The 25,949-nt window shown below is 42.9% G+C and overlaps 1 protein-coding gene across 2 annotated transcripts in view; it reads left to right on the top strand.

Annotated features, from left to right (window-relative positions):
- The window catches only part of Stxbp6 (syntaxin binding protein 6), a 256,606-nt gene extending 249,581 nt beyond the window's left edge, over positions 1 to 7,025 (top strand). For both annotated transcript variants that reach the window (XM_090345319.1, XM_090345321.1), the window contains exon 6: positions 6,792 to 7,025. In XM_090345319.1, the coding sequence (XP_090201445.1) occupies positions 6,792 to 6,815 (24 nt within the window). In that variant the 3' untranslated portion in view covers positions 6,816 to 7,025. The remainder of the gene's footprint in view (positions 1 to 6,791) is intronic.
- The last annotated feature ends 18,924 nt before the right edge of the window (positions 7,026 to 25,949 follow it).

The raw sequence follows: 25,949 nt of genomic DNA, 5'->3' as shown, positions 1-25,949 counted from the left end.
CAGGCAGGCAGGCAGGCCTCACTCAGGCCCTCCTGGGGGCTCTGACTCCATTCCCTTCTTGGCTTAGCCCTATCTAGAGTGTGTCATTTCTTCTCTTCCATGATCTCACTGCAGTGCTGCCCATGGGGCCTGGGTGGAGTTCCCCAGTGGAGAAGATGCCAGATCTGTCTGAAAAATGTAGACGGCCTGCTGGAGGCTGGGCTTTAGATTGCTACCGCTGTTGCAGAGACAATAGACTCAGGCTCATGGTTTTCCTCATCTTTCCCTCCCTTCTCCAGCCTTCTCCAGAAAATGATAAGATGAAAATGCTAGAACTCCAACCCCAGCTTCATTCCTAACAACAGCAACTTACGTGGAAATGGGGGGTGGAAAGTGGGGGGAGGAGCACCTGGAGGAGCTTTAGGGGGAGAGCTGGATACAGGAAATCATTTCATCACTATCCTCACAGCTGGGAAGGGTGGAAGTGCAGACACTTACCTTCCGTGCCCTTTCATACAAAGCAGAGCAATCACCAGTGTGCTGATAAAATTCTGCCAAAATGGGGGTTTCGGTTAATGGCTAAACCATGAACCAGGTTATGGAGGAAGCTGTGAAATCCTTCTTCCTAAGGTGGGATAGACAATACCTGGATGTGATCAGCAGAAACAGCCCTCCCTGGGGTTGCACAAACACTGACAAGGCCTGGATTCTTGGCTCAGGCTGTTGTTCCCCTGATACCGTGGCCAAGTTTGGCTGGGTAGCTGGGAAAATTCGTAGTTAACACCTGGTGTTTGAATCTAGTTCTGTCATTTACCATATCAGTGACCTTGGGTGAGTACTTAATTTCTCAATTCCCAGTTTCCTTATCAGTAACTTAGAACAAAGTGTTAATAGGGCCCATCTCCTAGGGGAGAACTGAGTCATTTCTGCTGAACTCCCTCCTGCTGCTGTCACTTTAATGAGCACTGTATTCCTGACTGGTGACCAGGAACCCTCAGCACAGCTACAAGTAGGAAGACTGGGAAGGAATAGAGGCGAAGGTTGTCTGCTTTCAGGGTTCAGAGGGCGAAGACATGGGAGGGCCTTATATTAAAGCTGATACCAGCCTGCAAAAAAAAAAATGTGTGTGTGTGTGTGTGTATGTGTGTGTATGTGTGTGTGTGTGTGTGTGCGCACACGTGTGTGTGTGTGTGTGTGTGTGTGTATGTGTGTGTGAAGTGAGTAAGTCAGGCTCAGAGAAGCTAAAAGACTGTATGTTTCCTTTCATACATGGATATTAGATCTAAATTATAAATGTCTGTAACCATATACAAAGTCATACTTATACATGCACAAGCATATTAGCTAATGCATGGTATATGCAGGAGGAGAGCCACTGGTATAATTCCTGGAAACAACTAACTTACGTTTGAACAAAATGAATATGAGGAAGCCGGAATATATGGAGTGTTGGTCTTTTTTTGGAAAGAGGAGGGACTGAGGTCAAAGGGAGAAGGAGCAGAAAAAGAGAGAGAGGAAAAATGGGAAATGAAGTCGTAATACTCAATGTGCATATGAGAAAATAATAGCAAGGAAATTGAGGAGCTGGGCCACTTTGGGGGAGTACGGGCTGAATGATGAAAGGGGGGGAGATCGCTCAAGATGCATTTTACTCACAAATTGACATGGTGAATTCTTTTTTTTCCATATATTTTTATTGTAATTAATAGAAAGGTTACATTATATTCGCCAGATAGAAGGTGCATTACTTCACAAACATTGAAATCCTTTCTCATGTCTTGGTCTCTACTTCCCTCCCCACCCCTCCCCTAATCTTGTTTTCCCTCCTTCCTATATTATTTCAAATAACCAAATAAGCATATATACAATATATCAGATAACAAGGTGAAATACTATAATATGAGATAACCAAGAGACAGCAAAAGAGATGAGAGATAACATAGTACATTAAGGACAACAATCGCTCATTATATGGCTTTTGTTTCTGTATCCTGGAGGTCCTTTCTTTTAGCGTCATACTATATGGTCTTATGTATCTAGGTTTTGTTCTAGTGTAAATCTCTGCTAGGAGAGCCCAAGGTTTCTACTTATACAACTACTTTAAAATATTTCCTTTTTACTTGATAAAACCTAAACAGAGACTATCCCTTGAAACAGATCCTGTCAGAGCAGAAATTGAAGAACCACTATCATCTAGGGATCACTGGAGGATCCAGGCCAGGCAGCTAATTCCTCTTAGTGGAGAAGGATGAATCCAGAGAGAGATTAGACAGCCTTTGACTCAGTTTCCCCTCTAGTAGAATTGGTTGCTGTGTAAGGGAGTGTGAGCTAATATCAAAGTCAGACTTCGGTTTTCTAAAACTGGTGGAGTGTATCTTCAGGAATCACTCACATTGGCAGTACTCTTTTTTTTTGTGGGCCATGGGGCTTGAACTTGGCATGGGCCCTGTCCCTGAGCTCTTCAGCTCAAGGCTACCACCCCACCCTTGAGCCAAGCCCCAATTCCCATTTTCTAGAGGTTAACTGGAGATAAGAGTCTCACTCAGGTCCTTTGTGCCTGGGCTGGCTTTGAACCTGATGCTCAGGTCTCAGCCTCCTGAGTACCTAGGATTACAGGCGTGAGCCACTATACCCAGCGATCTGGCAGTACTTTTAAGGAGCATTTTGACCTCTTTAAGAAAGTTATGGGCCCTGGTTTGGGCACTCTGACACAGGCTCACCACCATGAAGATGTTATTCACTGGCTAAGTCTACACTGGGGAAGATGGAATCTAAACCTTCCCCTGTCCCCCCCCCCACTCCCCCCTCCCCAGACATGTATAGCTTTGTTGACTCAAAGAGTGAGCTGGGTTTACAAGAGAAGCACAGTGGACATGGCAGTGCTGAGCAGAGAACAGAAATTCCAGGTGATGGTCTCTGCAAGCTCCAGCTCGAATAAGGACACCCAAACACAGAAGAACATTTGGCACACCTTTTGAGATAGCCATAGAAAAGCATCTTTATGCCCCTCAGTTGATGAGTGGATCAATAAGATGTGGTATTTATACGCAATGGAGTTCTATGCTGCTGTCAGAAAGAACAACATCGCCCATTTGTAAGGAAATGGAAAGACTTAGAAAAAAATCATATTAAGTGAAGTAAGCTGGACTCAAAGGAACATAGGCTCAATGGTTTCCCTCATTTGTCATAATCAGAAGAAACCTTGGGCTCTCCTAGCAGAGATTTACAATAGAGCAAAACCTAGATACATAAGGACATATAGTATGACACTAAATGAAAGGACCTCCAGGGTACAGAAACAAAAACTATATAAGGAGCGATTGTTGTCCTTAATGTACTATGTTACTTTTGCTATCCCTTGGATATCTCATATAGTTATAGTATTTCACCTTGTTATCTGATATATTGTGTATATGCTTATTTGGTTATTTGAAATAATATAGGGAAGGGGGGAAAACAAGATGAGGGCAGGGGGTGGGGGAAGGGAAATAGGGACCAAGACATGAGAAAGGGAATTAATGTATGTGAAGTAATGCAACTTCTAGCTGGTAAATACAATGTAACCCTTCTATTAATTACAATAAAAAATATATGGGGAAAAAAAAGAAAAGCATCTTTACTCTGGTAACCATTCCAGAGACCCCCCTCACAATGCAGGCAGGAGAGTGAGGAGTGAGATGAAATCACTTTGTGCCCTACTGAACAGATGGAAAGTGATCTTTCTCCTCCCTGCACCCCCTCCCTCCCCACAGTACCCCTTAGCCTGGCTTGTGGAAGTGTTCTTTTCTGAGCTGTTGGTTTGGCCCAGGCTCAGCCATTTGGAAAGCAGGGGCTCTGTGCTCTTCCTCCTTCCCCAAAAAGCACAGTGTTTCCATGTGTGCCTTGCTTTGACAGCCCACATGGGCAGTGAGTCAGCAGGCAAACATTATTACCCACACCTAGATGTCCTCAGCTGACATTTATCACTGAAAAGTACACTGGGCTGCCCTGGTTGAGGGCGGGGGAGGAAAGGTGAGGTGAGCAGCACTGTTCTTGCTTAGCACCAATGGCTCATGCCTGGAATCCTAGTTATTTGGGAGGCTGTGATTCAACTATTGCAATTCAAAGTCAGCCTAGGCAGGAAACTCTTTTCTCCAGTTAACTACCCCACAAGGCCTGAAGTAGAGGTGTGGCTCAAGTGGTGGAACACCAGCCTTGAGCATAACGCTAACAGACAGTGTTGGGAAAGAAACCTTTATGTGATATATTAGGAAACCAAAGGAAATGTTTAAACTCCTGTGGGAACTCTGTTACCTAAATTAACCCATAGAGTTGGAGACATTTTTATAGACATAGGAGGAAGCCAATGAATGAGACAGCTATGGCTTTCCAGTGCAAGGTCACATGACAAATTCATGGCAGGAAGTATTCTGATGCGGTGCAATCCAATGGCCTTTCTGCTTTCCCTGCCTCCCTTCTACAGCTCTGAATTCCAGGAAGGGGTTGAAAACCAACACTGATAGGACGTTCTACAAAAATCAGCATCTTAGGCCATTGGGGCTACTGTAACAAAACATGGTAAACATAGAATTTTGTATAAATTATGTAAATTTATAAATTTATCTTGAAATCTCTAAATGGCTTGACATTTACTTCCCACCATTCTGAAGCTAGGAAGTTCAAGATCATGTGCTAGGAAATTCTGTAGTTGCTACAGGTTCGTTTCCTCAGATGGTGACTTCATTCCACCCTCATTATAAGGACACTAATTATATTCATGAAGATTTTACCCTGAGGATTGGATCCCCTCCCCAAGACCCCACCTCCTATTACCATCTCACTGGTGGAGAGGGGGTCAAGGGAGGGGTTAATTGTCAACATAGGAAATTTGGAAAGACACAGAACCTTCGGCAACATAATATCTCAAGTAAAAACCCATCCCATCCAGCTGTGTTTCTTCACAGAGCCTAGCTCGTGACAACCTGCAGCTCCTCTTAGCTCCATGCTGCCAGAAGCACAGGGTCTGCGTGGAACAGCAGCACAGTCGCTGCTGAAGACAAATAGCTGCAGGGAATTGGCGTGGGCCCATTAGTGGGAAGTTAACAGCTCAGTGGATGGCAGGACGGCAGCACTGATCAAATATTTATAGCTGGTATTCATTATGCCCAATGCTTAACAGCGCTGTGCTTATTTGATAGTCCTCATTGTTAACTAATGCATGGGACTTCAGTCAGAGCAGGAAGAGGAGGGCTCTACAGAAAAGGGACTGGGAATCTGGCCACTGAGTGGGGCCCATCTGAGGTGTTTGAATCATTTTCGATTGATCCCATATCCTGTCTGCAAACTTTCCGAGTTCAAGAGTCTTGAACTTCCTCCAACACCAAAAAACACAAAACCTCCAGCACTTAGTGTGGTAGATCCCGGATACCCTCACAACTTTACAAACCCTGACCCTTACAGTTACGTGACTGTAGACGCACTGTGACAACCAAACCTGCGGAGGTCTTCATGCATTGGGTACTAGGGACTGCTTCTGCTGAGGTTTCCATGAAGAAATTAACTTCCCAATAGGTGGACTAGGTCTACTCTTGTCCATCCATCCATTTGTGGAAGTGACACCAACTCTCCTGGTTGTGAGACAATCTATGATTGCACTAGAAGCATGGGCTATTGACACCTTCCACGATGATTCAGAACCCCCAATGGCCGGAATGAGTGGGAGACCCCAAACAGTTCTAAGAGGAAGAAAACAAGGTCCTGGTGCAAAGGGCGGGGCTTTCTTTCCATTTCCTGACCATAGTGCACTATCTGTTCTTTGCCTAAAGGAATTCTGAGCCATAGAACGTTGTTCCTAGTCACTTTCGACCCTCACTGAAGGGATTAATCTTTCCTGTCAGACTCTGAACACATAAATGATGATTCAGACTATGTCCTGCCTTCTGTGGGGTTCCTTGAAACAAAGATCTGGGTTGTTTTGTTGTTATTGTTGGGGTTTATTTTGCTTTCACAGTATTAGGGATTGAACCCAGGGCCTAGTGCTCCACACTTGGACCATACCTTCAGGCATTTTGCTATTTTTTAGCTTGCTTTTCAGATAGGGTCTTCTGCTAACTTTATCAAGGCTGGCCTCAAATCACAGTCCTCCTATTTCCTCAGTGACTGGGACCACAAACATGTTCCACTGCACCCTGCTAAAGATTTGATACAATATGTCCTTGCCTTGCCCTCCTGTTTATTTCCCTAAGCACACCATCATAAGCTCCGACTAGGGAAACTATTGAATGACTGAGTGGTATTTGGTTTTCCCATTTATAGAGATCTAACATTTCAATAGGCTACATTTCTCAAATACCAACGAGAGAAGATTGTATTCGAAATTTGCATTTAGTCTATTATTCAGTTCTCGTTCATAACATTATTTAATTTTCACTAGCTTTGGCTTTGGTGGTATGTCCAGGTTATTGAATAGGTGTTTTCTGATGGTCTCTTTGCGTGCTGTTGAGTTTTTATATACTTCATGTCAGTAAATGCTGACATTTCAGGAGTGTAGCTTAGCGGTCATGACCTACAGGAAGCCACAAGTTCGGTGTGTTGGATTCTCCATTGGGATGAAATAACCCATACTGGGTATATCCACAAACAGAAGTAATAACAGGAACAAACTAGCACAATGCTCAGGGAACTAGCTGAGAAAGTCCTGCAACACTGACCTGGTAAGTGATCAGTGCAGAGCCGAATCTTAGCTGCTTCTTAAGATGGAGGTAAGAATGGAGAAGCAGATAACGGCATATAATAAGGTCTCTCTTTTTTTCTCCCCACCTTTCTATCTCTAGCTGGCCATGAAGCACAAATGTTGAGAAACTGCCTGTCCTGGTGACCCTCTTAGGAGAAATGGAAGTGTTTGTTCAGAGTTTTTACAAGAAATCCGGACCTCCACTTGCTTCTTTATTCCATATATGGACATTGACTTTTTTTTTTGGGTTGTTGTTGGTTTTCATTTCAGATGTTAATATGAATGAACAAGTGTTGTGTTTATACATAGTTCACTAATAATCTTGCTACAATAGTATCAGGCGTTGTTTTGATTATTTTTCCCTCCACTATGCGTGTGTGTGTGTGTGTGTGTGTGTGTGTGTGTGTGTGTGTGAATGTAGCTTCCTTTTTAAGAGATTTTCTTTTTGTAGTTTGAATATGAAATTTGGACCAAATGATAAACTAAGAATGGTCTAAACTGGCAATGTGTATTTTTTTTCCTCTCTGGTATAAGTGAGACGATAGCTTTGTCTGGTGACATGAGATTTTCCATTTCCTGGACAAAAATAAAGGCCAAGCAGAGACCAGATTCTCTCTCTCGCTAGTACTCTTAATTTGAAGAGCAGAATTTAAATTCTGCTCCATTTAAATTGTGAGCCACAAGTCTGTATCATGGCAAACACTAGGGTTTTATCAGGGGAAATAGAAGTCTTAGAAGATGTTGCTCTTTGCATATTAATGTTCTGCATGAAGCATCACCAGCATTCAAAGAAACAAATCAGAATCACAAATAGAAATCTACTTTCTGAGCTGCAGCTTAAATACTTCTGCTACTTCTTTCCAGGCTGATTATTTAGAATTATCATATGAAGGATAAAAATTGGAGAGGGAAGACCTAAGAAAAAGCTTACTTTAAAACTTTTGTCTCTGTGGATGTTTCTCTCTTTTGTCATTGTCCCAACTTACAGAGGCTGAAAAGAGCTTTGATTTTTGTCCAAAACTGATGACTCTAGGACTGGAGGTGTGACTCAGTGATAGAGAATTAAGCCTTGAGCAAAAAAAGTCAAATGAGTTCAAGACTCGGTGTAGACATACACACACACACACACACACACACACACACACACACACACACACACACACTATCCACATAAAGGTCTCTGTAAATGATAATGCAAAAAGATGCTACACTCAAAATCTTTTTTCACTTTACAAAGCCATGACCATTCTAGGATCCTTTCACAGAGTCTTTGGGAAAAGGCCTACGGTTTCTGGATATCTGATTTTCAGAGGTTTGGATGTGGTTATTGTCTATTTATTTAATATGACTTAACTTAAATTTCTTGACAGATTGTGTATGATAGCAATTGTTTCCTGCCTGGCCTGACCTAACACCACAATGACAAAGCCTTTACATTGCTACCAGATTGAATACAAATATTCATACACCTCTTTTCTTTTCTTTTTTGCGCACACACACACACACACACACACACACACACACACGTGTACATAAATTGATCCTGGAGCTTGAATTCGAAGCCTGGGCACTCTCCCTGAGCTTTTGTACTCAAGTTTAGCATTCTACCCCTTGAAACATAGTTCCACTTCTGTCTTTTTTTTTGCTAGAGATACAAGTCTCAACAGACTTTCCTGCAGGCTGGCTTCAAATCACAGTCTTCAGATCTCAGCCTTCTGAATAGTTAGGATTACAAACATGAGCCACAGACATCTAGTTACTCCTACACTTTTGATTGCACCTTGTTCAAAAATAATTCTTGAGTCAGGGGCTGGAAGTTTTGTGTCTGAGAAGATTCGGATGCTAAACATCGAAGTGAAGGTACGGCTCAAATGGTAAAGTACCAGCCTTGAGCAAAAAGCCACAGTGAGTATGTAAGAACCTGGATTCAAGCTCCAGTACTGGTACAAAAAATAAATACTAAATGTAACATGATGTGTTTGTTGCTCATAAAACTAAGAGCCAAGCTACATATCCAGAAGTGACATCAAGCCCTAACTTCATTGGTTTCCAAGTGTCTCGGTATTTGAGATCCCATTCTGTTCTCTCTGTCCATTGGGCCAGTTGAGGCTGCATTGTAGCCTCTTACATAGCAGTAGAAGATGACGCTGGCATTACTCATTCTAATTTAAACAATTTAAGTTCTCCTGATAATGTATCCACAGGGAAGAAGAAAGGACATCAATGGGAAAATAAAAATCATTGACAGTATATGTGAAAAGAGAGATGGGATTTCCAATGGAAGGAAACTATTTTTAAAAAGTATAAAGTGTAGATGTTTACTATAATATTTTATAGTTTTCTTTTGGTGTCTTAACAATTTAAAGAAGCAATGAATATGCCATTTTGGTGAGTACCAATAGAAGTGTATATTTCCTTTAAAATTAAAAAAACCCTCAAACAGGTATTGTTTTCAGACTGTACTGAGAAACCACACAGACACACACACACACACACACACACACATGCACACATATGCACCGAGACCTGTGCATCCATCCTCCAGATTGAATTCTGGTTTCAGAGAGCAATAGTTGGTATAAATAATTGAAAGAGTAAATCTACACCCCCTCCTGACAATCGACCAAACTCAAGAGTAGAATTGGGAAGCTGCATCTCAAGTATTGTGGATGAGATCATAAGCAAACCATGAAATTTGAGACTAGCCCTCCTTGCAGAATTCTGAGGGTTACTGTTCATAAATATAAGTATTCAATGCATAGCTTGCCCCTTTTTACTATTGCTCTTTCTAGATCTAAGACTTGTTGGAAATAAGTGGAATTAAAGGAACGCCCATCTGAAACTTGGTTAAATAAGCATCCTCTTTTTGAGGCATGGTAATGCCCTTGAACTCTGTCATGTCCTCCTTGACCCCTCACCCAACACACAGGTCATAAGCAGTTGCTATCCATTCTCTGCTGCCCCGCCTCTTGGAGAGGCAAACACAATGACACATGGGAAGTTCCTTGCTATCCATTGATAGAAGGTGCTGAAATACAAAACATTTATGATCCAACCTAGAAGAAAGTGCTAATCATGATGTCATTTGGGACCAATGCATTGAGGTGAGCTTGTTGAAAGACATTTCATTTGTTCCATCACTATGAGTTTTGGCCATCACTGTATTTCTCACATTGTATTGACAATGCATTAGGAAAAGAAACTTTCCAATGTTACTTCTTCTTCCTGGACCCTAGCTATAGTGTTCTTCAATTTCTGTGTACAGGAAGGATGCAGTTATTTGGGTTACCTATTTCATTTTAAAGAATGTATTTGTAAAATGTGACAAGATGAGTAGTTAACTTAAAAACAACTTAAGATTCTGTGTTAGACTTAAAAATGATAGTGAAATCTGTCTAAATATTATTGTGGCTAGCAAAAGTGTGCATATGTAAAACTCTTTACAGAATGCCCTAAAAAAGGAATATACAAAGTAGGTTTCACTGTTAATTTCCAGAATTGTAACACCGCTAATGTCTGCTGTAGTTACTAATTCTTCAGAAGTGCTTTAAGATTTCAAACATCATTTCTGTTGAAATCAGAGACAAGTAATACTTGCTTTGTTGATTCACAATTACAGCAAACTCTGATTTTGTCATTAAATATTTTAACTCTGTGGTGAAAGTTGCTTTCTCTCAGTTATTTGCGGAACCTACAAAAACACTTACCAAACAGGTACACATACCCACAGTTTTTGCTACAAATGGAGAATGGTGCCTGCAGAAGATGTCTGGACCCAACGCACATGATGATGATGTTTTACTAAAACAGTGGTATGGGAAAATTAAGATGTATCAAAGGCTATAGAAATAACTTGGGTTTATACAATGGGAATCTTTCTAATAAGGGAGATGTCTTTTTTCCTTTTTTGTGTGTGAAATAATTAAGCTGAGATTACTGGCATGATAAGCTCACTAACTGTGATAGCTTGTGTCCTTGTCTGGTACACCATTTGCATACTCGTTAATTTGGAGAGAAGGCAGGACTATCTTATGGCCATTTGTTTTTTTTGTTTGTTTGTTTGTTTTGTTTTTTGTTTTTTGTTTTTTTGCCAGTCCTGGGCTTAATCTCAGGGCCTGAGGACTGTCCTTGGACTTTCTCAAGGCTAGAGCTCTACCACTTGAGCCTCAGCCCCACTTCTGGCTTTTTCTAAGTATATGGTACCAAGGAATCGAACCTGGGTCTTCGTGCATGCTAGGCAAGCACTCTACCACTAGGCCAAACTCCCAGCCCGTGGCCATTTGTTTTATGGAAAATCAAATGCTGCGCACTGGGTTGCCATATTTGCCTTGGAGAGGAGTGGCTTGGGAGATTGCTATAGTACAACAGCTGACTCTGGGTTGCCATGGATACTGAACTAAACAGGCAGGATTTGAAATGCTTCCTGGGAGATCTATAAGGTAGAAAGAAAAGACTCCTCGGAGAAGAAAATGAAATAAGACTAGATGAAGATCTTGGCTCAATTGTGTTTTAGGAGGAACCTGTTTCACAAGTTCCTTTACATCTGTAATCCTAGTTGTAAAAGAGGCAGAGATCAAGAGGTTCCTAGTTCAAAACCAGCCTGGATAAAAAGTAAGATTCCAAGCCAGGTGCTGGTGGCTCACATTTGTAATCCTAGCTACTCAGGAGGCTGAGATCTGAGGATCACAGTTCAAAGCCAGCCTGGGCATGAAAATCCATGAGATCTCCAATTAACCACCAGAAAACTGGAAGGGCACAGTCACTCGAGGGTTAAGGCAGTATCTTTGAGCTAACGAACTCAGGAAGAGCGCTCAGGCCCAGAGTTGAAGATCCACGACTGACCAAAAATTTTAATAAACTAATTCCATGTCAACCAATAAAAGGTTTGACATAATAGTGGGCACTTGTTATTCCAACTACATGGAAAGTGAAAATAGGACGATATGCAGAACAATAATGTGAGACTCTATTTGGAAAATAATAACCAAAAGCCATTCTTAGGCATGGCTCAAGTGGTAGAGCACTTGCTTAGCAAGCATAAGACCTTAGCTTTATTTTTTTTAACTGCCAAAAATAAAAAATGTTCTTGCTTTTGTGAATTAAATTGTAAACCAATTGTCTCACAAACATAATCATTTTCCTAATAAGATTTTTTTGCATTTTTTATTGTAATTAGTAAAAGGGTTACATGATATTTGCCAGATAGAAGGTGCATTAATTCACATACATTGATACCCTTTCACATGTCTTGGTACCCATTTCCCTCCCCCCCAATAAGATTTTTAACTTATTAACAAATGGCATTTTATCCCTATTTATCAATGAACACATGCTTAAGACAAATTAGTGACTTATAAAATGCCTGCCTAAATTAGCAGTTTAGGAAAGGAGGAAATGAGGGAAAGAAAGGATAGAGAGAAGTAATAAAACTATATTTCAAACTGAACTACCAATGGTAAAGTAGAATCTCTATCCATACTTGTTCTGTGAGCCTTTCTCCCTCCCTGCCTGGGTGTTAGCTAGATACCCATACAGGCTTGCTTCTTGACACCCTCTTGCCCATCTAAACATGGGCAGATGAGAGACAGTACTTCCTAGCAGTGGAACTGGAATGGTGGAAAGGCCTTGGGGGCCCTTCTCCTAGCAAGAAAAATCAGAAAGACATAAGGGACATGGGAAAAGAATTCCCACCAGCCAAGTCTCACTTAATGTCCCTATGTGAGCATCCTCTCAGGGCTATCAGTAAAGATGACACAAAGGATGGGACACAAATGACCAAGGATGTCCTTTTTGGAAATCAAGAAGTTATGGCTATGTCACTTCAAAAAGAAAAGAATGCTGCTTTGCCTTTTAGCTTGGGAAGTTCCTGTTTGTGACTGGACAGAATCATGGCTTGTTGTCGTCCTTCTCGGACGTCCACGTGGTGGGTAAGATGGTGGTGGAGCCCACAAGTAATACAGACTCTGGAAATCAGACTCTCGGTGCAGATCTAACTTTATTTTACAAAGCATGCTCGCTAAATACAGATCAAGCGGTCACAGCCACATCATCAAATAGGGACAACTGTCAGCCAATGGTGTCCTGAGACACGCCCCACTTGCTCCAGGTAGGTGGGGCCAGGCGCCCTCTGGCTCCTGACTGTTTGTGTCACTGAGTGTGGACGTGCTTAATGGCATATAGCAAGCAGCAGGTTACTCCCACATCTCCCCCTTTTTCTTTATTTATGGACACTCATAACGGAATGTAGGATGGGGCCTAAATGGTGTGCAAAGACATTAGCTAGACTCAACCAACTTAGTTAAGGAAAACATGGGTCCTGCTGCTGTGGAAATGGACTTGGTGGGCCAAAGAGGCCTAGGGCTAGGTGGGTTTCAGAAACAGGATTGGGGTAAATGGGAATCACAGGCCCCATGTCCTCCCAAGCATGCTTTGAGGGAAGATAATTGTTCATAATCATATCACAGTCCTCTGCTTGGGAGTCAAGTTTATTATTCCGGGCCTCCACAGTTCCTGTTTCTTCTGGTTCCTATGCCAGGGTAGACATAGGATGAGGTAGCTTTGAGGAGAGTCAGTGGCATCCATGTCTACAGAGCAGTCATCCAGGGCGGTTTTTCTGGATAGGTCAGTGTCCCGGGCGAGGTCACAAAGGGGGAGGCAGGGGCTGGCAGCGATGTGGCTGAGAGGCCATTTCATGGTGGCAGGAACTTGTAGATTGCCTATTCCTGAAACTTGAGAGTTAACAGTTAACCAGTGCTTTAAAATCTGCCCCCCCCAAGATAATCTGATGGGCTTCTGATCCAGGGCTGTCCTCAAGGTGGGCTTCAGAGATCATCTCCATCAGGCTCATCTTCTACAGTGCTTGTTGCACCAGTTCCTTTTCCCTGGGCTGTGTAGGGACATATATATCGGCTGGGAATCCAGATAGCCTTCTCTGCTCTGTCTGGGAAAACACAAGCAAACCCTCGCCCCATTGTTCACAGGGGGGCTGGCTCCTGCCAGGTGTTAGTAATCAGGTCCTTCCATCAGACAAGGGGACAGGAGGGTTGGGTGAGGTAGCATGGTGCCCCAATGCTTATAATCAGGGGAAAGTCCTTTAGAATTGAAATTTTAAAAGTTCAATGTAAATAAAGTATCAACAAGTTTATCTTGAGGCCTAATGCCTTAGGTACCTGTATCCCCCCATTTTTATTTGTTTTTTAAGGGGGCCAATGGCCAAGAGTAGGCTGGCTAAAGTCCCAGGAGTAGAATCTAGGCGAAGATCCGTCTTCTGTAACTTCTTCAAGCTGACTCAGGGGCATTGTCTCTATACTTGGCCAGGGACCCTAAAAGCTTAGCCTACTTTACAGACTGATAGGCACATAGCCTCAGGTTCACAAGCTTTTTTTTTTTTTTTTTTTTTTTGCCAGTCCTGGGCTTGAGCTCAGGGCCTGAGCACTGTCCTTGGACTTTCTCAAGGCTAGAGCTCTACCACTTGAGCCTTAGCACCACTTCTGGCTTTTTTCTATGTATGTAGTACCAAGGAATTGAACCCGGGTCTTCGTGCATGCTAGGCAAGCACTCTACCACTAGGCCAAACTCCCGGCCCTCACAAGCTTTTTTCCCGAATTTGTGACTGGTGTCAACCCAAAATCTCAATTAGGACTTAGAGCAAAATTAGGATTGTAAACTACCCATAATTTTGACAGCCATAAGTTTTAACTACCCCCTATTATACTTACAATTTCCTGCCCAGTAACACAGGCATTAGTAAGGCATGCTTACAAATGGTTCTCTAAGCCTAATCTTACCTGGAACTTGGTAAGGGCCAAATTTACATCTGAATTTACCTGCTGTTCTTTTCTGTGGGCCCACTGGAAACTATTACAAATTTACAAGGGTGAATTAAATAGCAATTAAACAATCATTTTGTTAGCCCTAATTTTCCTTTTTACTCCTTTTACAACCCTTTTTCCCAATTTAATACATTTTAGGGGGCAAGTTTAAGAAATACTAATCACATCACCCAGGGGGGAACTCAGAACAGCGTGGACTCATCCCATATCCTGCCTGGAATCACCCACAGGCAGAGAGAGCATTCTTCGGGGGGCAGGGGGGAACGGTCTCAGAGCCAAGGTGTCTGAACAACTCAGAATGGCGGCCATGATGGAGGAGTCCCACATGGACTCATCCCGTATCCTGCCTGGAATGACCCACAGGCAGGCTCAAGCTTTCTATCAGAAAAGTAAAGGTGACTGCTCTCCAAGATTCCTTTCCATATAACTGCTTGAGGAGGTCCACTTACCCGCTAGTCGTGCCCCACGTCTGGGTGCCAGATGTTGTCTAGGATGTCCACAAAGGGAGTAAGATGGTGACAGAGCCCATGAGTAATATAGACTCTGGAGATCAGATTCTTGGTGCAGATCTAACTTTATTCCACAAAACGTGCTCGCTAAATACAGATCAACTGGTCACAGCCACATCATCAAATAGGGATGACCGTCAGCCAATGGTGTCCTGAGACACGCCCCACTTGCTCCAGGTGGGTGGGGCCAGGTGCCCTCTGGCTCCTGACTGCTTGTGTCACTGAGTGTGGACATGCTTAAGGGCATTTAGCAAGCAGCAGATTACTCCCAGAATGGTTTTGGGGGTCTCAGTATGGGGAGAGCACAGCATAGTGGAAACCTCTCATGAAAGCAAACTTCTCAGCTCATGGCCACGAAATGGAAAACAACAGGCAAAGGCTGAGATGCTACATCTCCTTCAGAGCCCATACTCCCAAGGCCCTGATGATCTTCCATTGGCCCCACCTTCCAAAAGTGCCACGGCCATGAATGTGATCCAAGCACGTGGGCCTTTAGAGCATGTTCCAGATCCAACCACAAGCACATGTTCAATAGTTTTATAGTAATGCTAAATTTTCATTTATGCCTTTACCTAATCCTTCTATTATCATTTATTCATTCACCTCTCCCCATCCATTGCCGTCTTAGTTTCTGGTTCTTCTTAAATCATCCTTTAGCTTATCTGATCCAAAGGGCTACCTACCAATAAAATATTGGCTTACGGTGACCTCCTGGCTTCTTGTCACAACCAATTGGAGAGTTTTGAGGAATGTCCACATTTGGGCCAGACACCAATGGTGCCTGCAAACTTAGCTCCTCAGAAACTGAGGTCTGAGACTCATGGTTTGAAGCTAGCCTGGATAAGATTCTCATCTCCAATTAACCACCCAAAGGCAGAAGTAAAGGAGTTGCTAAAGCGGTAGAGTGCCATCCTTGGGCAAAAAAAAGAATTGAAGGGACAGTGCCCAAGCCCTGAAGAGTGAGAAAGAAAAGGAAAAAGAAAGGGAAAGGGGAAGAGGGAAAGGGGAAAAGAGAAGGGAGAAAAGGGAAAGGGGAAAAGAGAAAGGGGAAAAGGGAAAGGGGAAAAGAGAAAGGGGAAAAGGGAAAGGGGAAAAGAGAAAGGGGAAAAGGAAAAGGAAAAGGGAAGGGAAGGGAAGTGGGGAGGGAGGGAGGGAGGGAGGGAGGAAGCAAGGAAGGAAGGAAGGGAGGGAGGGAGGGAGGGAGGGAGGGAGGAAGGAAGGAAGGAAGGAAGGAAGGAAGGAAGGAAGGAAAAAGAGAGAGGGAAAAGAAAAAAGAAAAAGAACAAAGGCAAGTGTCCACATTTGACACCTAAATTTGCTTTTTAGATATCCCTGATAATCCTGCCTTTTACCAATAAAAAATAGACTTGATCAGGTCTGCAGGTGGAAGATGGTGGGTCACTTGGGTTCCCCAGATATTTACTAGATTTAAGCCAGCAAATTAAAGCTGTCAAGGAAATTCACTCTAAAGAGCATTTGGGCTGTGTTACTGCCACGGTGCAACCTCTGCCCTGACTGCAGCATGGTCGCTCCCTTGAGCCTCGGCTGAAGCCTACAGATTTCCTGCATGGTTTTCACTTCCTACTTCTCTCCCCTGCAGTTTTCTACCACAAGTGCTTTCTGTAAAATCTTGGCTGGATCCCACAGGTCTTTAGAGTGACTGTTCTGGTGGCCCACCCACTTGGGTACCATGATCCTAGGGCTGAAAAATGCAGCCCCCATCCCTCCCACAACCCACAAGACATACAGAGAGGTGGGAGCAGGGCAGGCTTCCCTGATGGGCTATGTGATTCTGAGTTACTTACACTGCTATTGCTCCTAAGTTTTGTCTGTTGGATTTCTTTTTGTATGCTGATACTGGGGCTTAAACTCAGAGCTGGGCACTAACCCTTAGCTTTCTGTCTCTCAGGATCGGCACTCTGTCACTTGAAGCACAGTTCCACATCCAGCTTTTTGCTGGTTCATTGGAGACAAGTCTCCTAGGCTGGCTTCAAATGGCAATCCTCAGCTCTCAAACCTCCTGATTAGCTAGATTACAGGTATGAATTACCAATGATTGGCTTATTTTTTTTCATGCTATTGATTCTCCAGGATGGAGAGGAAGTTTTTGTTTTGTTTTGTTTCTTATATGATATACACTTTTCCAGCATCTTTCACATACTCAGTTTTCCCCAGGATACATTTTAAGGGGCCCTGATCCCAGTACATTTTGTTGGTTTTGTTTTGTTTTGTTTTGTTTGCCAGTCCTGGGCTTGAGCTCAGGGCCTGACCTCTCTCCTTGGACTTTCTCAAAGCTAGAGCTCTACCACTTGAGCCACAGCACCACTTCCGTTTTTTTCCTATGTATGTGGTACCAAGGAATCAAACCCAGGTCTTTGTGCTGCTAGGCAAGCACTCTACCAGTAGGCCAAACTCCCGGACCCCTAGTACATTTTGGAAAGTAGAGGTGTCAGAAGTTGGACTAGAACCTCCCGCCCTGTAAGTCCCAGCCACGTGTCCCTTGTTCGCCTGAGACATGGGGTCTTCTCCAGTAAGAAAGCATCACTTGGCCACTTAGATTATTTTGTCAGATGATATAGAGAAATGAGCTTTTTGATTCTCTGAATTTTACCCTGAGCACTATAGACACAGAGCATCCACCATCCAGCTCTGAGCTATGCACTAAATGAGGTGTTTAATTATGACAATGAATCCTTGTGATGGAAGCTTAAAATTTCTGTTTGTTTTAAGACAAATCTTTTCTTTGTTTTGAGAAAGAAAAATATGGTCCCTACTTACCACTGAGAATATATCTTTTTATTCATAGCACAATGGCTTCTTTCAGGGAGCTTTTTCTTAGACCTAATGTCACAATGACTAGTAGACTTTGACATTGCTGTGAAACTTTTCCATTTTGAAGGAGCTTTGGGTTTAGGCAAAAAGAAACAGGGCTTTAGAAGTTTGCATTACACCTGTGAGGTTCTGCGTTTCTTCCTTGGCACTGCCAACAAAGGCAGAAACAAAATGCCAGGAGGATGACATGTATAAATTGTGCCTCCTCTAACACCACTCAAGCACAGTGAATGGGGACTGGCCGCCCCCTTGTGGTAATTGACAGATCTTTCTGCCCTGCTTGGAAATGCTCCAACACTTTCACCCCCTCCTACCTCCTCTCTCTCCTCTCTCTCTTCCTCCCCCTTCTTTTCCTCCCTCTGCCTTCTCCCTGTTCTTTCTTACCTTCTGCCTGCCTTCAAGCCTGGAGTCTTATGCTTGCCACAATTGGCTTTGATGTATGTCAGCTCCCATGCACCCCACACCAAATTGTACAAACTTGTGATGCCTGCAGACTGTGGCACTGGCTGGTAAGACAGATGTGCTTTCCTTAAGTCCATGTGGACACAAATCCCACATGGTAAACATTATTCATACCTCTCTGGCCATGTTTATGACCCAGAGACACAGATCCCTCTGCATCCCATAGACAAGAGCTCCATGGTAAAGGAAGTAAATAGTTTAAGATCCGAGCGGTATGAAATGCCCTATGCTCCTCTTTAAAGAAGTTCAAGGCACGGGCCGGGAGTTTGGCCTAGTGGTTAAAGTGCTTGCCTAGCATGCACGAAGACCTGGGTTCGATTCCTTGGTACCACATACATAGAAAAAAGCCGGAAGTGGTACTGAGGCTCAAGTGGTAGAGCTCTAGCCTTGAGAAAGTCCAAGGACAGTGCTCAGGCCCTGAGCTCAAGCCCAGGACTGGCAAAAAAAATAAAAAAGAAAGAAGTTCAAGGCAGCAGTAGCTCATGCCTGTAATCCTGGCTACTCAAGAAGCTGAGATCTGAGGATCACAGTTTGAAGCCAGCCCAGGCAAGAAAGTCTGTGAAATTCTTATTTTCAATTAACTATTTTAAAAGCCAAAGTGGGGCTATGATTCTTGTGATAGATCACTAGCCTTGAGGACGAAAAAAGAAACGCTCAAAGACAGCGCCAGAACTCTGAGTTCAAGCCCAGGACTGACACACACACTAAAAATATCTCAAGGTTGTACTGCAGCTGTATTGGCTTGATTGCAAGGAAGGCCTTTCCCAATAATAAACCAATCTCAACTGTAACTTAAAGAGAAACATTTATTCTACAAAATGAACCTAGACCTAAAGTGAAAACAGTCCTAAGAGAAAAACAAATGAAGATGTTAGACCTCACTAACATATACATCTGTGATAACATAGCCTTTCTAGAGGCATCTTGTTGTAGTTGCTAGAAGGAAAGGGCTCCATAAAACCATGATGGCAGCTTGCACATAGCTTCCACATAGATGTCATAATGTCATTATTTCTAGAATCCACGTAAATCAGACATTGTCATCGGGCCTTTTGTAAAAGACTATGCAGGCAAGGAATCAAGCTAGTTATAATAATGGGATTGCCATTTTTTATAGTAGTTTGCCAACCAAACTACCCTTTTAAGGCTAAAGAGTGCATCGCAGGAGGCAGTTATGGTAACACATATCCACAATTCCAGCTACTAGAGAAACAGAGACAGAAGAATCCTGGCCCAAAACTGACCAAGCAAAATTTATATCTGAAACAAAACTATTATAAAGGGAAACGATGTGGCTCAAGTGGCAGAGTACTTGCTTAGCCATTATGAGGCCCTGAATTCAAACACTATTACCCTCAAAGAAAAGGAAGGAAGGGAAGGGAAGGGCCAGGAAGGGAAAGAAAGGGATACACAGATTAGGCCTAGAATCCAGTCTACCTGAACAACTCCTTTGTTGAATTGCAACTCCTTTGTAGAGCTACAGAAATATTCTATAAGCTGGGCACTGGTGACTCATGCCTGTAATCCTAGCTACTCAGGAAGCTGAGATCTGAGGATCATAGTTCAAAGCCAGAACAGGCACAAAAGTCCAGGAGAGTCTTATCTCCACTTAACCACCAGAAAACTGGAAGTGGTGCTGTGGCTCAAGTGGTAGAATGCTAGCCTTGAGCTGAAGAGTTCAGGGATAGAACCCAGGCCCAGAGTTCAAGCCCCATGATTGAAAAAAAAAAATTCAAAAAAAGAAAAAGAGCAGGAGAGAATTTAGATAGAAGAGAAAAGCCTTTATATTATGACTTTTGCTTGAAGCTCTACAATGTATCTTTTACAAAAGACAAAATATTACTATATTTGGAAACAGACATTAAATTAAAAAACAGTGAGATAAAGAAAACGGAAAGGCAAGGAAATGCATTCTCTCACAGAGCTTACAGAAGGAAGGAAACCCTCCCAACACCTTGCTTTAGGACTTCTGATAAATTGGTGTAAACTAATCTGAGTTAGTTTACACCAAGTGGTGGTGGCTTGTTATAGAAGCAATACTATCCTTAACGCCAAGGCACAAGTACATAAAAAGCTCTCCGGAGGGAATTCCCACAAGGTAGGCAGAGTACTGACCCTCCCTGAAAACAGACAAACCTTGGACAGTTGTTGAGGTCTTCAAGTCTCTGCTGGGGATTAGAAATAAGAATTCCAGCCCTAACTTTCAGGACAGATTCACAGAGAGGAAAAAGAATCTTAAGGCCATCAAATAACTAACAAGATCAGCTACAGCTTTAAACATTCAGAGTAGGTTACTGTTCTTACTGTGTGGATATACTCCATTTGCCCATTATAACAATGATAATGGGTGTGGTTTAGGGCATCCAGGCCCCTTCAGGAGATATAGAGTCATATCTGTTGTCTTAGTGTTGTCATAAATAGGGATTCCTTTCATCCTCAGAGTATCCATTTCATGAGAACCTACATCTTCACTTTATAAGCTTTATGCTGAAGCCACTCAGTTCACCCTATCATTAGGAATAGGCTGGAGGGTGAATCTCGATGCCCACCAGAGTTGATCTCCAAGGATTGTTCATTTGTTTGTTTTGTGCCAATCCTAAGACTTGAACTCAGGCCCTAATTTTGTCCCTGAGCTTTATAGCTCAAGGCTAGCCTTTTACCACTTGAACCACAGTTCCATTTTCTGGTCCTTTGGTGGTTAGGTGGAGATAAATATCTCAGGGACTTTCCTGCCCAGGCTAGCTTTGAACCATGATCTTTAGATCACAGACATCTGAGTAGCTAGGATTACTGGCATGAACCACGGGAGAGTTTTCATGCCACTGAACTCTTAATGGAGAGCACTTTTCGATTGGCTGTGAGTAACACAAATACTTGACATCTGCTATTCACATTCCCTTCCAGGCAATGTGGAAGTGAAGACACTTCAGTTATCTCAGATGCAGCAATTTTAACAATACCCCCTGCTTATTGAAGTGGTGAAGAGGAAACTGTTTTGCTTTTATTTGATTTGAGTCTTTCTTGCAAGCAGTGGGAACAGAATGGTGGCAGAGATGAAGGCTTGAGGAAGGGAAAAGGAAGAAAAGTTGAAGAGAACAAATGTGAGAATGCAAGGCAGAAGAGAGAGAACAATGAAGTTCTGTACGTCTTTCTGAACTGACTAGTTCGGAGAGTCCTCATTCAGTTGCATGCCTGACCTTGAGTGTCAAGATACCATCCTTTCAAAGACATGTCCTATTCAGGTTATGCTGTTGAACAGCGGGATGCCCTTCAAGTCTGAGTCTGTGCAACTTGGGTTCTTAGAAGTGTGAAGATGAGAGCTGCACGAATGCTTTAGCTGTATCGCATCAAACCAGATGTGGGCGGAAACATGTCACTCAAATTGGTCTTTAAAGAGATGAAAATTAAAATGCTGACAAAATGAACACACCAAATTATATGAAGCTACTTATCGTGCTCAAGTTCACATCTACCTTTGGGGAATTTAATGAGACTCTTATTTCCCAACTGTTTTTTTTTTCTCTAACACCAATTCATTAGCCAGGATTAACACTACATTTCAGGGACATCTCTTTTTTGATTATTTTATTTTTAACTCCTTTTCTTAAATTCTCATTCCTTGAGATAATAGCAACAGGAGCCCCAGCCACCCTCGGGTTGACTTTACACAGGATTTTTACACAAACTACAACCATCCCCTCTCCCCTTTCCATCTCTACTCCAGAACTCCTGGAGATAACAGTGACATGTCTTCCAAGGTCTTTGTGTTTTATAAAAGAAGGAAGGGACTGGGAATGTGGCTTAGTGGTAGATTGCTTACCTAGCATGCATGAATCCCTGGGTTCAATTCCTTAGCACTCAGTACCACATACGCAGAAAAAGCCGGAAAGGGCTCTGTGGCTGAAATGGTAGCCTGGAGAAAAAGCTCAGGAATAGTGCCCAGGCCCTGAGTTCAAGCCCCAGGATTGGCACCAAACAAATAAATAAATGAAGAAAGGAGGAATAGCGAGGCAGTGCTGGCTGCCACCTATCATCCTAGCTACTCTAGACAGCCTCTGCTCTCAGGTTGAAGCCAGCTCAGGAAGAGAAGTTCATGTGAGACCCTGATCTCTAATCACCATAAAAGCTTAAAGTGCAGCTGTGGCTCAAATGGTAAAGTGTTAGCAAGCAAAAAAGCTAAGGGGCAGCACCCAGGTCTTGAGTTTATGCTCCAGCACTGGAACAAAAGAGAGACAGAGAGAGGAGGAGGAGGAGGAGGAGGAGGAGGAGGAGGAGGAGGAGGAGGAGGAGGAGGAGGAAGGGAGGAGGAGGAAGAATTCTGAGTGAGGACAGGATGCAGAGAGGAGGGACAGGGTTTGGAAGAGATATGAAAACAGACAGAGAAGGGCCAATTAGGAAAACTCCCAGTCTCAGACCCTGTGTTTAATGTCTCCCACAAGCTGAAAAGGAGCCTATGCAAAGTCATCACACTCACCCAATCCTTGACAGCCACGATTCTTCACAAAGCCTTTGAACAATTGCCTGGCTGCCAGTGTCTGACTGAAATAATAGCTGTACCTACAGGATCATTTGGAAGACAGATGATGGAAGCAACCCCATTCATCTGCCAGCAGCCATTTCATAACTCTGCCTGTCGTGCTGGACCGGCCTGGGAAGGCAAAGGCAGCCTTGCTAATCACCCAAGCCCCTTAGACCAGCATAGTTTTAAAGACCCCGCCCCTCCCTTCCATCCTGAGGCTGCTCCTCCAGCCAGCCCCGCCCACGGGGCACCCTCTGCTCCAGTGCTTAGGGGAATGTCTCTGGGTGGTTAGAAAAAGCTCATCTCCAAAGCCTAAAAGCTTTGAGAATGAGAATCAGGTTATTTTTTTCACTTTTTTTTTATCCTCTCCTCTTTCTCTTCTTACAGTTTTTTTTTTTAAAAGGAACCATTCAACTTTTCTATGGTCCCAGCCCATTAGCAGTTCATGATTCAAAAATTGAAAGACTTTGGCTATACTGTACTGAGTTACTGTTTAATACATGAAGTGCCAGACACTACTCTTATCATTTTTATAGCATGCATGAAGCCAAAACTTCCTTTGTATGCATTTAAAGAACATAAAGGGCTCCATATCCTTTTAGTATGATTGTCATTCAGTAGCACTTTCTGAGAATTCATTATGTAGGTATGAATGAAGTTGAGAATTGGAAAATAAATGGTCCCGCGAGGGAGGGCTGGCTTCAGGTGCAGCGACTCACTTCATGCTTTCCACAAGAGCCATAAGGTTTCCTTAAGAAGAGCCATAGTTTCCTTTTGTTCTGGGCCCTGTAAAACATATGGCTGGAACCGGACACACGTGGTTCACATCTGCAATCATAGCTAATTGGGAGGCTGAGACTAGGAGAATCACCATAGGAGACTAACTTTGCCAGCAAAGTTTGTGAGACCTCCCTCTCAACCGAGAGTTAGGTTCAGTGGCACATGTCTGTAATCCTAGTTAGAAGGTGGATCACACTTAAGCATATGTCCAGGCAGGGAAGCAATACAATATTAATAGAAGCCAGTGAGCTGGTGGCTTACTGGTAGCTACTCAGGAGACTGAGATCTGAAGATCCCAGTTTGAAGCCAGAAAAGTCTTATCTCCAGTTAACTGCCAAAATGCCGGAAGCACAGGTGGGGCCCAAGGGGTGAAGTGTCAATGTTGAAGGAAAAACTAAACAACAGTGTCCAGGCCCTGAGTTCAAAGCTTAGAACAAGCACAAAATATATGAATTGGTTAAAAGAAGTTAGAAAAAAAGTGACCAGCAAACTATAAAGCAGAAGGCACAGTTCAGTAATAAGATTGCCTGACCAGCACACATGAAGTCCTGATTTCAAATTCCATTACCACATATGCATATACATATACATATACATAAGGGTCTATAGATAGAAATGAAATATATATAGCAGGTTCTGCTACAATTATTACAAAGGGAAAAAACTGGTGAGCTAGTAAGAGCTGGGGAAGAAAAACCTCCTGAGGTCAAGTTAAGAAGCTACAATCCTTGGTAATAAGTATTGAGCAAGTGGGGAGAATCTAAGATCATCCCATTAGGTCAGGAAAACTGGCAGCAGTGTTATTAGTATCTGTCAAGAACTGTCCCAGGCGTGGATATGTGTGTGTGTGTGTGTGTGTGTGTGTGTGTGTGTGTGTGTGTGTGTGTGTGTGTTGTGTTGTGTTGCTGGGGACTGAGTCCAGGACAAGGGTTTTACCTCTGAACCATATCCACAACCTGAGGATCTACTCTTGATGTTTCTGAGCCAAGAGATTGGAGGCAGATGCTAGATCACTGTAAATTCTCTACCTCTGATTCGTCTTGAGAAAGTGCCAATGGCTAGCTTTTATTGCTTCAGGGTGGTTCCCATTTCACAACCCACCAATTAGACTGAAACTTCAGCGGAAGATCACTGGAAGGATTGGTGAGAAGCAAAGCTGCAAGGTTAGTGGAAACCTAAGAGTAAAGGTTTTACATGCTAGCCTGAGAAGGGAGAGGAGCCTGTGGTGGGGGTGGGGGTGACTGTGAGAACTCAAGCTGCCCCAAGAAAGGAAAGGCCCTCCTATACCCAGCTGGGAGCTTTCTCCTAAGTCTTATAGTCATCAGCAACTCCTGCCACCTTCTACTTGTGGCATAGCACTTTCTCACAATGCCTCTCCCACCACACAAACACACAATGGGAAAAATCCACCTAGTGTCCCCAACTTTGGCCTGGTTCTATCTCCACCTTCCTCAGACTTAATTCATGGACTATATCAGATAACAAAGTGAAGTACTGTAACAATATGAGATAACCAAGGGACAACAAAAGAGATGAGAGATAACATAGTACATTAATGACAACAATCACTCATTATATGGCTTTTGTTTCTCTATCCTGGAGGTCCTTTCATTTAGCATCATCCTATATGGCCTTATGTATCTAGGTTTTGTTCTATTGTAAATCTCTGCTAGGAGAGCCCAAGGTTTCTACTGATTAGGACAAATGAGGGAAACCATTGAGCCTGTGTTCCTTTGAGTTTGGCTTACTTCACTTAATATGATTTTTTTCTAAGTCTTTCCATTTCCTTACAAATGGGGCGATGTCATTCTTTCTGACAGCAGCATAGAATTCCATTGTGTAAAGCCATATAACGAATGATTGTTGTCCTTAATGTACTATGTTATCTCTCTTCTCCTTTGCTGTCCCTTGGGTATCTCATATTGTTACAGTACCTCACTTTGTTATCTGATATATTGAATTTATTTGTATTTGGTTATCTGAAATTTGATAGGGAAGGGGGGAAAACCAAGACGGGGGCGGTGGGGGGGGAGGGTAAAGGGTACTAAGACATGTGAAAGGGTATCAATGTATGTGAATCAATGCACCTTCTATATGGCAAATATCATGTAACCCTTTTATTAATTACAATAAAAATATTAAAAAAAGAATTCCATTGTGTATAAATACCACATCTTGTTAATCCACTCATCAACTGAGGGACATCTGGGTTGGTTCCATATCTTTGCTATGGTAAATAGTGCTGCAATGAACATCATTGTGCTAGTGGATTTAGTATGTCCTTGTTTCTGAATGATTGGGTAAATGCCAAGTAGTGGAATTGC

The sequence above is a fragment of the Megascapheus bottae genome, chromosome 14, assembly GCF_031878675.1.
Source record: "Megascapheus bottae isolate mThoBot1 chromosome 14, mThoBot2.hap1, whole genome shotgun sequence".
NCBI classification, from domain to species: Eukaryota; Metazoa; Chordata; class Mammalia; order Rodentia; family Geomyidae; genus Megascapheus; species Megascapheus bottae.
The sequence above is the reverse complement of the archived record's forward strand: the minus strand, read 5'-3'. Positions and strand labels throughout refer to the sequence as shown.